Raw genomic sequence first — 15252 nt, 5'->3', positions numbered from 1 at the left:
TAACTTTCTGGCGGACGCTACATTTCAAAAATCGGACGCTATTTAGCATCTGCAAGAAGAACGGATGGTATTTTGACGGATACCGTCTAATTTTTTGGCGGACGCTAATTGCAGACGCAATAGAGGCGGATTCTTGTTGTGGGGGCAAGATAGTACGAGCCGTTTGCTGTGAATTTAGAGCGACGAATAACGAAGATGAATACGAGGCGCTCATAGCAAGAATGACGTTAGCAGAAGATATGGGAGCAAAAGCATTGAAAGTCTTCAGCGATTCATTGCTGATAGTCAGCCAAGTCAAGGGCGAATTCGCGGCAAAAGACTCTAAAATGGCCATGTACTTAGAAATAGCTCAGTGTAAAAGTAAAGTATTTGATTCGTTTGACATTTTGCAGATACCAAAGGACCAGAATACGCAAACGGATGCATTGGCTAATCTCGAATCTTCTTTGAGGGACATTTCGTTTACGTCCGTCCATATAGTTCATCTGGCGAATCCTGCTGTCGCTAGGAACATTGGTGATGCTGTCGCGACGACGGCCGAACAACTTCAAGACAACCATGAGGTCGTTAGTAATATCGGTAACCTCGCAACTGCAAACCGACCCTGACGTCGAGGAGGTAAGTGTCAGTTGGACGAAACCACTTTATGATTTTCTTGCTAACGAGGTACTTCCAACAGATAAGGCAGAGCCACGTAGAATTCGGTTGAAAGCGTTGCGGTACATACTCATCCAACGAGCACTGTTCAAAAAATCTGTCGCTGGCCCCTACGTGCGTTGTTTGGAAAAGGATCAGTGGGGGCAAGTCCTGAAGGACATGCATGAAGGCACTTATGGAAATCATTTAGGAGGACGCAGCTTGTCCAATAGAGTGTTACGCATGGGTAGCTATTGGCCCACGATAAAGAAAGACGCAATAAGGCATGTCACCAAATGCGATAGTTGTCAACGACATGCAGGTATGACGCATAAACCTTGTGAGGTTCTACATCCTACTCTAACACCTTAGCCTTTCATGAAATGGGGCATGGACATAGTTAGCAAGTTACCTCCAGCCCCAGGCTAGAAGGTCTTTATGTTGGCCTTAAATGACTACTTTTTAAGTGGATTGAAGCAGGTTCTTTTCAACAGGTATGCGAAAAGGAAGTGATTTCTTTTATATATACTAACATTATTTGCAGGCTTTGTGTCCCGTCCGAGATAGTATGCGACAATGGGTCGCAATTCATTAGCAATAAGACAAGACGTTTTTGCGACGAATGGAGCAAAACGTTGTTAACGTCAACACCAAGATATCCGCAAGCCAATGGACAGGCTGAGTCTAGTAATAAGACGATCATTGACTCCTTGAAGAAACGACTCGCAGCCACGAAGGGTAAATGGGCGGAGGCGTTACCTTCCATCTTGTGGGCTAATCGCACGACACCGCGCACTGCGACCGGATAAACACCGTTCTCACTGGTATATGGTTGCGAGGTTGTCCTGCCTCCATAAGTGAACGTCCCGACTGCGAGATGTAGCCTAACGACGGAGCGGAAGAACTGCCATGAAGTTGTGAACGACCTAGATACCATTGAAGAGTTGCGCGACACAGCATTGGTACGCATGGCGACTCAACGACAAATAGTTGCAAGGAGTTTCAATAAAAACGTCCAAGCCAAGTCCTTCGTTGAAGGTAATTGGGTCCTAAGAAAAGTATTTCAGAACACACAAGAGGCTAACGCTGGTAAGCTAGGGCAGAAATGGGAAGGACCATACCAAATTAGTAAGGTGGTAGGCAACGGAGCCTACCAATTGGTCCGACGTGACGGAAGCTCCGTTCCACGTAGCTAGAACGCTACACACCTCAAACGATACTTCTTCTAAAGCTAAGTAATGTATCTTGTTTTCCCTTCATTATGTAAGAAGTAGACGATAGTCCTATTGTATTTGTGTCGCTAGTTGCTAGCGACCATAGTGTTCTCTCACTGGGTGTTGTTGAATTTCAGGGAAGTCGCCCCCGTCCATCTTAATAACGTTGCGACGATTTTTGAGACAACAGTCAGACTTGCATCTTACGACCATATAAAGTCTTTTGGTCCTCTATTACCCCAGCTGACGCTACAACAGGGGCACAATCATTTTAAAGCCATAATTGCTTACAACATTTCATCTATCTCTCTGACAAACACACGTAAGTATCTATGTATTTCCTATGTGTATTCTAAAGTCATTTAATCCAAGCGTTACGTCTGAACGACATAAGATGGCTTTTATTAAGTCCTAACGTTACGTCTGAACGACCAAAGATGGCTTACTAAGCGCCTGACCATCCTCTAGAAACGTTAGAATAACGACTGAGACATATGCGTATGACACAAAGTAAGGACATAAGATTAACTTTGTTAAAATTCAAAAGACACAAAGTAATGGTCACCCCCATAGGTGACCCAAAAGTTCAAACGATAAAAGTTATGATCACCCCGTAGGTGACCTAAAAGTACAATACAAAGAGTCACTCCCTTGAGTGACCCAGAACAAAGATTGATTAAAAGTTCAAATGAAAGGGGTGTAATATAAAGTAATTAAAAGTTAAACGTCAGGGGCCTCCTCAGCTTCCTTCTCCTCTGACACTACAGCTGGCAAGGCAGTGGCTGGAACCTCCTTCTCAGTTTCAGGGTCGAGCGGCACATCTGACGTTATGAACCCGGCACAAGACGGGGCGTTTTCATCAACTTTTGATGAAGAATCTGCCGTCGCAGCCAAGTCTTCCTCGCCCATCAGATCCTTCATTGACCCCATGTACTGGAGGACCTGGTCAATGTCCTTTTGTGGCGTCCACGACGCCGTCTTTTTCATTAGGAACTGGTACATTAGCTTAGCCCTGACCCTGGTTGTCACTTCAGCCTCAAGAAGATCCAGGTCATTCTTCTATGCGTCAACGCTCGCTCATTCTTCTTCTAGCTTAGTCGCCTTCTACCTGATCTCTTCCAGCTCCTCTCCATTTTTCTTCAGGGTTTCCTCCATATCCTCCATAACCTTCTTGCAAGACTCCACTTCAGCACCTTTGGACTTCGCGTCCAATTCAGCCTTCTCCATTCTCTGTTTCATGGACAGATGACCCTTCAGCAGAGACGAGATCTCCCTCTTAGCCATTAGGAGATGTTGAGAAGACTGCATAGAAAAGACAGGATGCGTGTCATTCGAAAGTTATAGGTCATTATAGCATAGTGTCTCAAAAGTAAAGCGAGTGTCTATACCTGGAATAGGAGCTCTAATCCATCTGACATCATGCGAGGAAGAGTATGGTCCTTGATCCTTTCCATAGCGCTGGGAAAAAGGAACCTATCAGCCTCAGGCCATATGGACTTATCTAACGACATAAAGTCGTTAGGGACGGTCACAGTATAAGTAGGCCCACTCTTGTCCGGAGAGGCCAGGAAGTCACTTCTGCGCGTCTTAGACGCGACATCATGCTCATCATCCAAATGGACGACCACCGCTGTGTCCTTCTTTGTCGACGCTGTCGATAGGGATGCGGCGTCAGCAGAGGCTTCCCTCTTGCGTTTGCGTAGCATCTCAGCTAATGCTTGCCCATCTAGACTCCCCCTAGGGCGCGATTGAGATGAACCTGTCCAGTAGTGTTTGAGTCATTAGTGTGAAACCCTTCCTGGTAAAGTCGTCCTACCCAAAAAAAAAAAAAACAGAGAGAATAGACAAACTAACCAGATGCCATATAAGAACAACTGTCTTGAGAAGCAAATAGAATTCTTCTGAACTGCCTGTCTTCTTCTGGTACTTTCAAAAATTTGTCGCAAAGACTCTGAGACTCGTCGCGATGCGACTTTAGTTTAGGGTTAAGACCTGTAGTAGAAACGATGTAAGAGTAGTCTTAACAACATGGCGTGAACATAAAAAGATTGAAAACAAACACACCTTCGGTATTCCAGCCGCTAACAAAAGATGCCCTAGCTTCCCCTAGCGACAACCTCTTCACAAATACAAATCTGTTTTTCCAACCTCTGTCATTTGAATGGATTCCATCGACCAGAGGTTCTAACCTCGCCTTTGCATGTAGGGCTAATCTATTTTTCGCCTTGACCCTAATTTCATAATGTGATAGTAGGTCGTGGAGGGTGAAGGATTCTTCCCATGACGCCGTCACCCTGTCGATGACGCTCAGAATCCGCTTGACTTGGGGCATAATTTGCCCAGGGCTGATCTGGTAAATCTGCATCAGGTCCCTCGCTTGGGGGGTGAAGGGAAGTCTCAGGCCTATTTTGAAAGGGTACTCGTATAGCACCACCCATTTCGGAGGACATGACTCCGGTAGTTCGTCAGACTCAACATTCCTAATGACAGTACTTTCGGGCAAATTCCCTAAATCTAAAAACCTAAACATGTCCTCCTCTGACATAGTAGACAATTCGTCTTCATTCTCACTCCTCTATTCCACAACCTTCTCTTTCCATCTCGATTTTTCTTGGTTTTTAACAAAGGTCCTAATGCTACGTCTTCTAGGCGCCATGAGAGTAGTAGGAGAAGAAAGGAAAATAGCACGAATTAAAGGAAATAACGAACGAAAAGTGCGAAATTACGTGGTGTCAGTGATCGATTTCCCGGCGGAGAGATAATGGAAGTTAAGGAAACTATCTTACTTAAGGAGAGAGAAAGATTTGATGAAGTTGGAGTAAAAGTTAGAATCCTTAACCGCCCAAGTTATTTATGTCGTCAAGAGCAATCGTGACATTGTGCCAACGGTTAGAATTAAAACGACTATTTAAAAAAGAAAACTACGTTTTATGCTGAGACCATTGGGGCTACCTATTATAACCGCCTAAAAGGATCTTCCTTCCTTCCTTGTGTTTCTTTGGAGAATTTTTTGTATAGTTGACAAAAGCGAGATTCATATTGTAATTTTTGATATTTTGGTAACTTAGAAGGGATTTCATTTGATTTATTGATTTCTTTTAACAATTGTTTCATGGACTTTGTGTTACCCCGATTCAACAATCGGGGGCAAACTGTTATGGCTGAATTTTTTGACAGGATAACATTGACGCGACGACATAATGACCCAATGACGTGATGCCATCTAACATGATGCCGTAGTGACTATGACTCGAAGACGCAGCAGAGAACGCAAGGTTGGAACTAAGCATTAAAGCGGTAACGATTTTGCTAAATAAGGAAGGAGCATAATGAGGCATAAAATCAGCCGTTGAGGAGCGTGGATTGTGACGTTGGAGCATAAATGAGAAGGATCTCCTATGATTGTAGGACCGAAGTTAATGTAATAACTAGAGAATTTATTATGTATTCGTTGAGATAAAGCCAATAGAAAAAGGACGCATATAAAAGAGAGAGGAGGATCATTAGTCATTTTTTACGTAACATTATTGGAAGAACACTTGAGAGAAAGATATTTTTGTAACGTTAGTCACTCACTAAGAGAAGACAGTGAACCATAGTAGATTGTTGGATCTCCATCCACCCGCGGTTTTTACCCATCTTCATTAGGGTTTTCCGCGTCACCGTTTTTGTGTGTTCATCCCCTTTGATCCCCATTGCATTCATTTATTGCATTGTCTTAAACATAATCTGGTTGAATCGTCCCAAACTTTAATTTCGTCGTAAGCGATAAATTTTAGCATAAACACTCAACTATCTCTTCCTTCAAAATTCAAAACACTTTTGATAGTTTTGTTAAGGACAACCAAACTAAGTTGTAAAATTTGCAATTTTACCTTATATCCCAAAATTAATGATAACACCCTGCAGAGGCATGACCTATTACTATTAATTAAGGGTTTTATAAATACTTTATGTTTGGAAAAGCAAACCTTAATATTTACGGGGCCTAAGTTTATTATGTTGTTATGAATTAGTGAACTCTAGCGCATCAAAAAGCAACATACAATAAACTTATAAGCATTTTAAAGAATAATTAAATGCGGAAATAAAATGATTTAGTATGTCCACAAAGCCTAAGAATTAAGCATCAATTGCTCCTTCTTGTACTCTTCATGGATCTCCATCCACCTTTTCCATGGGCCTTCTCTTCATGGGCCCTTCTTTGGATTACATAAGTATCAAGAATAATTTAAATAATAACTAAATTGAATAAATTACAGAAACACTTAACGATACGCAAATCATATTTAAAATTACAAGAATACATCACGATACGCAGATCGTATTTTCTATCTTAATTTGGGCCATACTAGTCATACATATCAAATATATCATAATATAAAAGCCACATAATAATATCACATATTATACTTGCCAATCGATTAAAATATCAAATATTCTTAATTAAAGCAAGAGGATAAAATTTTAAGGAATAACTAATCACCTAAAGATTATATCCCTTAAAACTAGCCTAATTAATTTTAGTTAGATTAAAAAATCAGATTATGGATTGAAATCTATGACCAAGTCAACATAATTGAAATTTACTTATCTTTCTCAAAATTCTGTTTTCAAAATTAAAATTTCCAAAATAAAAAAAAATAGTTGCTGCTGCCTTGATATTAGGCACGTTTCTTTTAAACAAATTTTTTTAAAAAAAAAATTGAAAAAAACCGTGAACGTAGTTCACGTAACTAGCCAACGACGCAAAACCCGGCGACCCTTCAGGACACCTCACCGGCGACCCTTCAGGCCGCCTCACCGGCTATTGGTCGTTCGTTCTTTCGCGAACCGACGCCGTCGAATGCGCGTCGAGCAAGCAAGGCTGCCGCCACCTTTTCTCCCCCCGACGCTACTGCTCGCCGGCAGTCAGCGTCTCCCCTTTCACCGGATTTTCGCCGGCAGACCACCGGACCGGAGCAGCCACCACTGCTCCTTTTCTTTCCTCCAATTTTCTGTTTTTTTTTTTTGTATTTGAAGGAAATTAAATTACAACCTATTATAAATTTAATTAAGTGATTAATACAGAAAATTAAAATTTTAAAATCTCTATTTTATTTAATTTTCAGATTATTCATATAATTAATCACTAATTCATATAAAACACCTTTTACATGGATTTATTTTCATACATAAGCTATTTTAAACATGAAAATTAGATTAATAACATGAATTTATTTTCGAAATTTACAGATCTAAAATCAGAATTTATAAATTTCGAAAATTAGGGTTTATAGGTTGAATGTTTCGGCTAATATAGATTGAGAAAGCAAGTTATTAAAACTCTTTTTAATCAATTTCAATTAATTATTCAATCATAATTTAATTCCTCCCCTTAATCAAATTAAAATTAATCATACATAAACTAAACTTTATGACCAAAATTCTATATGCAATGGGCTAAAACTGATACCACTGTAGGAATCTATAAGTACTATAAAGCGGAATTTCATGAATCTAATTCATAACCACTTTAATCAGGATCACAAGCATATAAAATTAAGGATCACATATAAGTTTAGAAATAACCTTTGTAGCGTGAATTCCATAAAGCTTGAGTAATCCGGATAAAGAACCTCAAATGTGATTCCTCTACTTGGTCCACCAACCCGGATCAACACTCCACCAATGCTAGTTGGAAAGGAAGAAAACTTCTTCTACGTTTATGGAGTATTACGTGACTTTTGAGAGAGAGAATAGGAGAGAGGAAATAATGATAGAAAACTGATGTATTTTCTTTTCTGCCTAACCCAATATATAAAAGTATTTAGGTCATAATTTTCTCTCCTTTTTCCCTTCTCTTGGCCGGCCACCCTAGGGCCCTCTCTCGGGCTCTAGGTTTATTTAGTTGATCCAAGTTTAATGTGTGACTTTGTAGGATCCGTTACATTGGGCTTCGAGTTTATTATTTACTAATCTAAAGTTCTATAGCTTTCTCTAGCAAGACGTATAGACGACCCAATATAACGAATTTATTATCTCTATAATACGATCCATTATATACTAGTAATTGCATTTAAGTCGGGGAAATAAATCCTTCAAGGCAAACAGCGAATCGGAGCAACAACACAACTCAAGAGAGACAGAAATAGAGGCTTGCATCACAATGGGGCTGCGAGGTGCAGCACAGATCTTCGGTGGTCGGGACTGGTGCGCGCAGTTGAGGATGGAACAGAGCCACGAGAGGAGAGATTTGGGTTTTACGGGATCAGAGTTTTTGGGTGAAATGGGTTAGGGGATTTTAAGAGTATCAGGGAAGAGAGAGAGAAGAAGATGGGGTTCAGTTTCCCAATTAAGGAAGCTACGAGAAGACTAGAGGAAACCGACCTCGTGAATGCAAAGAAAAATAACTTAGTTTCTAATTTGCGAAATCCCAAAATATATATTACAAATAATAATAACTTCATAAAATTAAATAAATAAATATATAACAAACCTCCATACTCCAAACTCAAATAAAATAAGAATTTCCGGAACATAATTAAATCAATAACTATAATTAGGTTTTAAATAAACGCTCTTAAAAATGGGGCTATTACAATTATAATTCTAATTATATTTTCTGAGGAAACTAGGGACTATAATGGTAAGCTTCGTCCTCTGACTCAAGATTTTCTATTCTTTCTTCCATGTAAGCTTCGTCCTCAACAGGCTCATCATCCTCTATAAGTTCATCTTCCTCCAAGGGTTCTTCCTCTTCCAGGGGTTCTTTTTCTTCTTGCATACGCTCTTCTTCTTCATCCATAGACTCTTCTTCTTCATCTGTAGGCTCTTCCTTAAGCGGATCCCCTTCATCAAGCTCATTTTCATTAGGATATTCTTTTCCTCTTTTCCTACATCTAGTATAGATGCAACAAGATTTTCCTTAATCACTGCGATAAATATCCTATTATTCCCTTCATCATCGGAAATATAGGTAACAGTCCCAAGGTTTGATGCTACATGGTAATCCTCGGGTAGGAATTTATCCTCAAACGTTGGTACCTTGCTCTTTTTACAGCTCTAGGTGGCATTTGTGGCTCAGACTTCACTACAGGGTTCTCAAGATTCACATCTACAACCTTAGTTCGCGAGCTTTCCCCCCACATGATAGGTTCCTCTAACTGAAGATGATCAGGTAGAGGGTTCACAACTTCTTTCTCACGAATTCTCCACTCATTTTCACAGTATTTGAGGTCAACAATGAAATACCCCACATTAGGAAGGTATTGGTTTCAATAAGTATGTTTGTCCTTGTTTAAATCTCCCTCTTCTGACCACAAGTCCTCGTATGTATGAAAAGGTAGGTTTCTATGTTAGGGACATATTGAAGCATGAAATTTATTTTCTCCAGTTTAGTCCTTAGCCTCGTATCTCCCTGCATAATTCTATACTCCATAGCAGCTTTCATCTTATAGGCCCAGATGTCTTGATCTTCCTTTATTCGGTGTTTCATCAAGATTTCCTTAAGACGTATGTTGTAAAGTATCTGCGACATTAAAGAAAGGAAATAGTCTATGTTTTTGTAAAGTAAAGGTGTTAAAATATAAATTACATATATACATATAAAAGAGATAAAAATGACTATTTTAAATTTTAGAACTCCTTAAGCACGTTCAAAATATTTTCAACTGTTTGGGCCCAATATTGCCTGGTGGGCCACTACATGCTCTAAGGCTCCTGGGTTGGCTGCCAGCGTGGAAGTCCTCTAGTAGGACCCACCAACCTTAAATTTTGTGCCAGCATGGCAGAGACATTCTTCACACATTTCAACACCTATAAATACGGGGCAGATCCCCATTTATTGAGGTAAGGAATTCTAGACAATCCACTTCACAAATCACAATTAATACACATCAACTGACTTGATCGTCGGAGGGGCGATCCCGGATCCACCCCCGGGGTAGTCTAACTCTCGTCCTGTCCAGGTCTCCCAGCAGTCTCCGAGCATCCGGCCCTCATTAATCCTAATCTCGATCAATCCCCCCCTAATACAAGTTTTTACCCGAAACAGGTTGGCGTCGTCTATGGGGACATCGAACTAAAAGCCATGGCCATCACTCGGAGAAACCGGAGATGACAAAGGACTCACGTCCCCTCTCATCACTCGAGAGCACCGTCCCACGAGGTGGCCGACGAGATGGCAGAGAACCCCCGACAGGCTCCTATTCTCTCGGCCCGCAACCAACATATCCTCGAGGAGATTAACCCTCGAGAGGCTGCAAGTGCAGTCAACCTTGGGGCGCCTCGAGTTAGGACAACTCCAACCCCAGCGACCCCCCTGCGATTCGAGCAAACCAGCCCTAACCCGGTCACTCAACAGGACCTTCAGCAAGTAGCCAACCACCTCAGCTACAATTTTGAGCGCGGCCTCCGAGCTCTTATACTAAACTTTCAAGTAGGAGGAGAAGGGATCTCGAATAGGCCCCTTCTACCTCCCATGCCTCGACTGGTAATTGACCGTAATCGAGTAGGAAACCTCGATCAACCTCAGATCAGAGCCCTCGATCCACCGAACTTGCCACGCGTGTCTCGACGAGCGACTCAGGCCACCCCCAGCAAAGGGGACGCACAACACGTGATCAACAAGCGCCATCTCAGGAATGGTAATCGTGACGCTCGAGAGGTCTTGAACGAAAAGCGAGCGTGGTCTAGGGCAAGGAATACACCTCCCAGCCCTAACCGGGAACAGAGGGAACCTCAGGAGAAGGAGCCTCGGGAACAGAGAGAGCGTCGCAAGGAGAAAGAACCTTGACATCGATGGGGTCATAGACAGCGGGCGTCGAGCTTCGAGTCCAGCCAAGAATCGGAAGTCCAAATGGGAAACCTAGGGTTCTCAACACCCTTCAGGGATGACATCATGAGAGCCCTCACCGCTCTAAAGGTTAAGGTTCCCCCTATCGACCATTATGATGGAACGACAGACCCCATCGACCACCTGGCCGCTTTGAAGGGGTTGGCTTTAACCTGGTTCACCGAACTCCCCTCCGGGAACATATCGAGCTTCACCGCTCTCGAGGCAGCTTTCAAACAGAACTTCATCGTGGAAAGAAGACATCAGAAGACCAGTATCCATCTCATGTCGATTAGACAACGGAGGGAGGAGGACCTAGCTGACTACATTAAGAGATTCAACGAAGAATCACTGAAAGATTTTGATCTACTGGACAGCGTCGCCTTCACCGCCCTCATGTCCGGGTTATATCCATCGAGCAGATTCAAGCTGAAGCTCGTGGAAAGCGAGGCCTCGTCGTTCTCAGAAACCATGAATCTAGCTCAAAAGTTCATTCAGGCCTCCGATATCTCCAATACGCATGAGGAGCCTAGCTCCGGAAAGAGAAAGCACGAATACACCCCTCGAGCGGACAACCCCAGGCATGTTCCTCGAAAAGAAAAAGACAAGAAGCTTCGATTGGAAAACAACTGGAATGACCCCCGGTATAACTTGAATCAAAGATAGATCTATCTGGATATCAAAGGGAAGTATCCCCTGCCGAAGCCTAATCCCATCCGAACGTCTATCAACAAGCAAGATAAAAGGCTCTGGTGTGAGTTCCATCACGACTGTGGTCATCACTACAACAAAATGTCACTTGTGCCACGGTAAGAATCGTGGCCCCAGTTAAAGAAACCCGTGGCTATGTAATCTAGCCACGGGAATTTTGGAGAGTACTCCCGTGGCGCAAGTGGCCGTGGCTAAGATTTTGCCACGGGAAAATAGAGGGTGTGACATAAAGTGAAATGTATGCCACGAATACTCATGTAGCTAAAAATATCCTTTGCCACGAGTATTACCGTGGCTGCAAAGCCTTTGACTCAAGTACTATTGTGGCTAAAATAATCCCTTTGCCATGAATTTTACCGTGGCTAACAAATCTTTGATTACAATTTTCTCTCATGGCTAACCAATTCAGTATGCTTAAGATCTCCCGTGGCAAGAAAGAGAGTACACGATTCTATATATGTTACCAATTTCATATGCCAAATATATATTATTGTGCAAATAAATATATAGTAAACATAATTTTTAATATGGAATAAGAAATATTATTATTAATATAAGAGTTTTTAATATCTTTACATTAGATGTACTTGAAATAAAAAAGTTCCATTGGCAACTAAAAAAAAACGCAATATTCTCCAATCTTTTTACATAGAAAAATTATAAACTACATAGTACTTTAATTGTAACTAAGAATGCGTCTTCTGCTTGATATTATGTACGCTCTTTCTCCTGTAACAAAAAAAAAATTGTTAAAATACTATAGTGACATCCATTAATCTTGCTTTGATCGAACACAAATTAAGAACTAAACAAAATGCAGACTTAGGCTGTGGAAGTTTTTCTTCTAAAAGAAATGAAGCCTGTTGATGAACTATGTATTGCATATACTGCCAAATACAATTATCATATTACATGGACATGACTAGGATAAAACAAATAGCTAGCAAAATAAGACTCATGCTGTCTTAATGATAAACATATATAAAATAGCTATCAAGGTTGAAGACATGAATTAGGAGCATTCTCCTTACATAAAAGACTAAACAGCAGCAATCCATAATACATTGAGACTCAATATACAAGCACGTCTTCCACAAGCAGCAAAAACAGGCACATTAATACTTAGACCCCAAAACCTGTAACAATCCCAATATATCACCTCCAAAACCAGCAGCAAAAAGCAAGAGCAAACCACCCTTTCACAAAATTCAAGGAATAGATAGCTGCTAAGAATAACCAACAACCTATGATCAAATAATATTAACAGAAATTATAGTAACCAGTTAGATATTACATTGATTTACCAAAGAAGTGAACCTGCTTGATTTTCTTCTGTACTTTGGAGAGAGACTACATAATTTATGTTACAAAAATGCTTTGCCTAACTAGAGCTAGAAGCTGAAATGTGTAATGAGTGAGTACGTAATACAAACTTTCTTAATTTCAGGGCAACCAAAATGGCACTTGCTGACTACAGGATGGAGTGTTTATGTTAGCTCAAAAAGATTGTTTGCTGGTATATGTTGATACATGTAAAAATTCTATGAATTAGTGTTCCATATGTGTTGATGTAGTTGAATCTTGTAGCTATTTGCATTTTCTTTATGCTTTCAGCTTCTATTTGTTGGCTATGTTAATATTATACATTCTTCAGGGGCTCTAAACAAGCTTATATAAAAGCTTGTGTGTTTGGTTTGGGTTGTTGACTTACCTGTTAGTGTTTGGTTCTGTCTTGTTGCTTTCTCCAGCTCCTTTAAGTGGCCCTTTAGTCATCGCGGATACCCTCGGTGGTCGAAAGAGCTCCACTAAAGCTACCAAAACCAAGGAGCAGTCTAAAAAGGACAAATACCTTTTTAAGCGCAGAGATGAAGCTGTTGAGTTAAATGCAAAACGGAGCATTCAAGGTGATGCAAGCTCCTCTTTGTCTTCTACAATCGAGGACGGAGCATCCAATACAGCTGCAGCTGCTTATGTTCTCCAGAAAAGGGATTTAGCTGATTCCAATAATGAACTGAGTGGAAGTCCCACAAGGGATCAGGTGGCAACTTCTGTTCATGTTGGAAGCGCAAAAGAGGCTCCCACTGCAGGCAAGGAATACTCATGTTTTATATCCTGTCTTGTAGGGAATGGGATGATACTACTTGTGCTGTGAAACTCAACATTTGATATTCTGTTCTGCAGGCAAGGAATTCTTCCTGATGTGCAGGAAATAACAGTCCTTACTCCAAAAATATACTCACAACATAAAAAAAAGAGTATTTAACAAGTCAAAAATGCAGTATGTGACAACAAACCTCACACCGTTCCTGAAAGAACCTCACTGGAACTAAAGAACACTCCACAAGCCAGCTTGCCTAGGTCAGAGCAAAAACAGACAACAAAGGTCAATGCACCAATAAGATCAAAGTCAGATGCATAACGGTCATATGCCAACTATTTATACAAAGAGAGATCTGCAATTGTAGTTAAGTAATGCAAGCTACAAAAAAAAAACCATTCCACTAATCAAGGTGTCGGTTGTCTGCAAAGCTCCAACTGCATCTCTCTCTCTCCCCCTCCCTCCCCATCTCTCTCTCTCCCTCCCTCCCCCTCCCCTTCTCTCCCTCCCTCTCTCTCCCCATTTCTCTCTCTCTCCCCCTCTCTCTCTCCCTCCCTCCCTCCCTCCCTCTCCCCTCTCTCTCTCTCTCTTTCTCCATGTCCTTGAAAAGTTAGCTCTACATCTTTTCGGATTTTCTTTCCCTTTTATGATACCATGTAAGGATGATTAGCTGGCATTTCTGATGCATCATGTTCAAATGTTACCACATAGAAAGCATGCAGCAATTCAACAAGGAGGAGCAATTTAAAAGCTGGCAATCTGCATAATCTTCAATGGACATACTTTTTAGTGTAAAGATGGAAACCCTGGGAAATAAGCATCCATGCAAGAAATTAAATCACAGATGCAACCATATTCACAACAGCGGTCACAATCTCGCGGAAGCAGCTAACGCAGAGTGAATATTTAGACATAGTATGATCAAACCTACCATACGACTGGGTTATATGTTTTGTTAATGAAAATTACTTAAAACCATGATTGGCTTACTGCCCTTTGTATCTTAAAAATAATATAAACAGACACAACTGATCTCATATACAATACCAACTCGAAAGCGCACACCGCATTCTTCTCCGTTCTATGGTGTGCACATATTATTTTTCTAGTTGCAATTATGTTTTCCTATTGCCCAACTCTGACCAGGAGTGGAGATAACAGGAAATCAATCGTTTTTCTGCAGCGAGCCAGTGTTACGTAATGTCGAGAAGGTCGTAATTTCTATTGCAGTATTATGTAACGACATTACGCGGAACAGGTAGTGGAAAATCCGTGACATAACGACAATGTCCGTCCATGTGCGTAATATAAGAATACATAACGGTGCCTTAGCATAATCAAAATACATAAGAAGGTCGCAATTTCTGTTGCAGTGTTATGTAATGAGTAATGACATTAAGCTGAACAACAGTGTTACAATTTTATGCATCCATGTGTATAACATAAGAATACATAACAAAACTAACCAGTTTATTTAGGTGAGCACGAAGTTCTCTAGACATAGTTAGTCGCAATGCCAAGAAGTTCATAAGCACGAATAAAAGCAAAATGCATCACAATGACTAGTAAAGCAAAATGAGCAATGGTATAAAACTATGCCTTAGCATTATCAAAAGAATTGAGACGCTTCATAAAAAAAATATCCTTTGCCATTATATGTTTAGAGCAGCAATTGATGATAAGAACAAGCTAAACTAAAATTAAACCACGCACAAAAGTAATCAATCACAAAACATATATTCATCACACCATGGAGAGTAGAGCTACAACAAATCAAG

General features: G+C 40.8%; 1 protein-coding gene across 1 annotated transcript; it reads left to right on the top strand.

The window, feature by feature from the left end:
* Nucleotides 1-10689: 10689 nt before the first annotated feature.
* On the top strand, nucleotides 10690-13589 carry LOC130591836 (uncharacterized). The gene is made up of 4 exons (XM_057395772.1): nucleotides 10690-11309; nucleotides 12824-12867; nucleotides 13125-13463; nucleotides 13558-13589. Exons 1-4 carry the CDS (start codon nucleotides 10690-10692, stop codon nucleotides 13587-13589), a joined length of 1035 nt encoding a protein of 344 aa, XP_057251755.1.
* The last annotated feature ends 1663 nt before the right edge of the window (nucleotides 13590-15252 follow it).

Source organism: Beta vulgaris, chromosome 6 (assembly GCF_026745355.1).
Source record: "Beta vulgaris subsp. vulgaris cultivar EL10 chromosome 6, EL10.2, whole genome shotgun sequence".
Taxonomy (NCBI): Eukaryota; Viridiplantae; Streptophyta; class Magnoliopsida; order Caryophyllales; family Amaranthaceae; genus Beta; species Beta vulgaris.
This window is presented reverse-complemented; position numbering and strand designations above follow the sequence as displayed.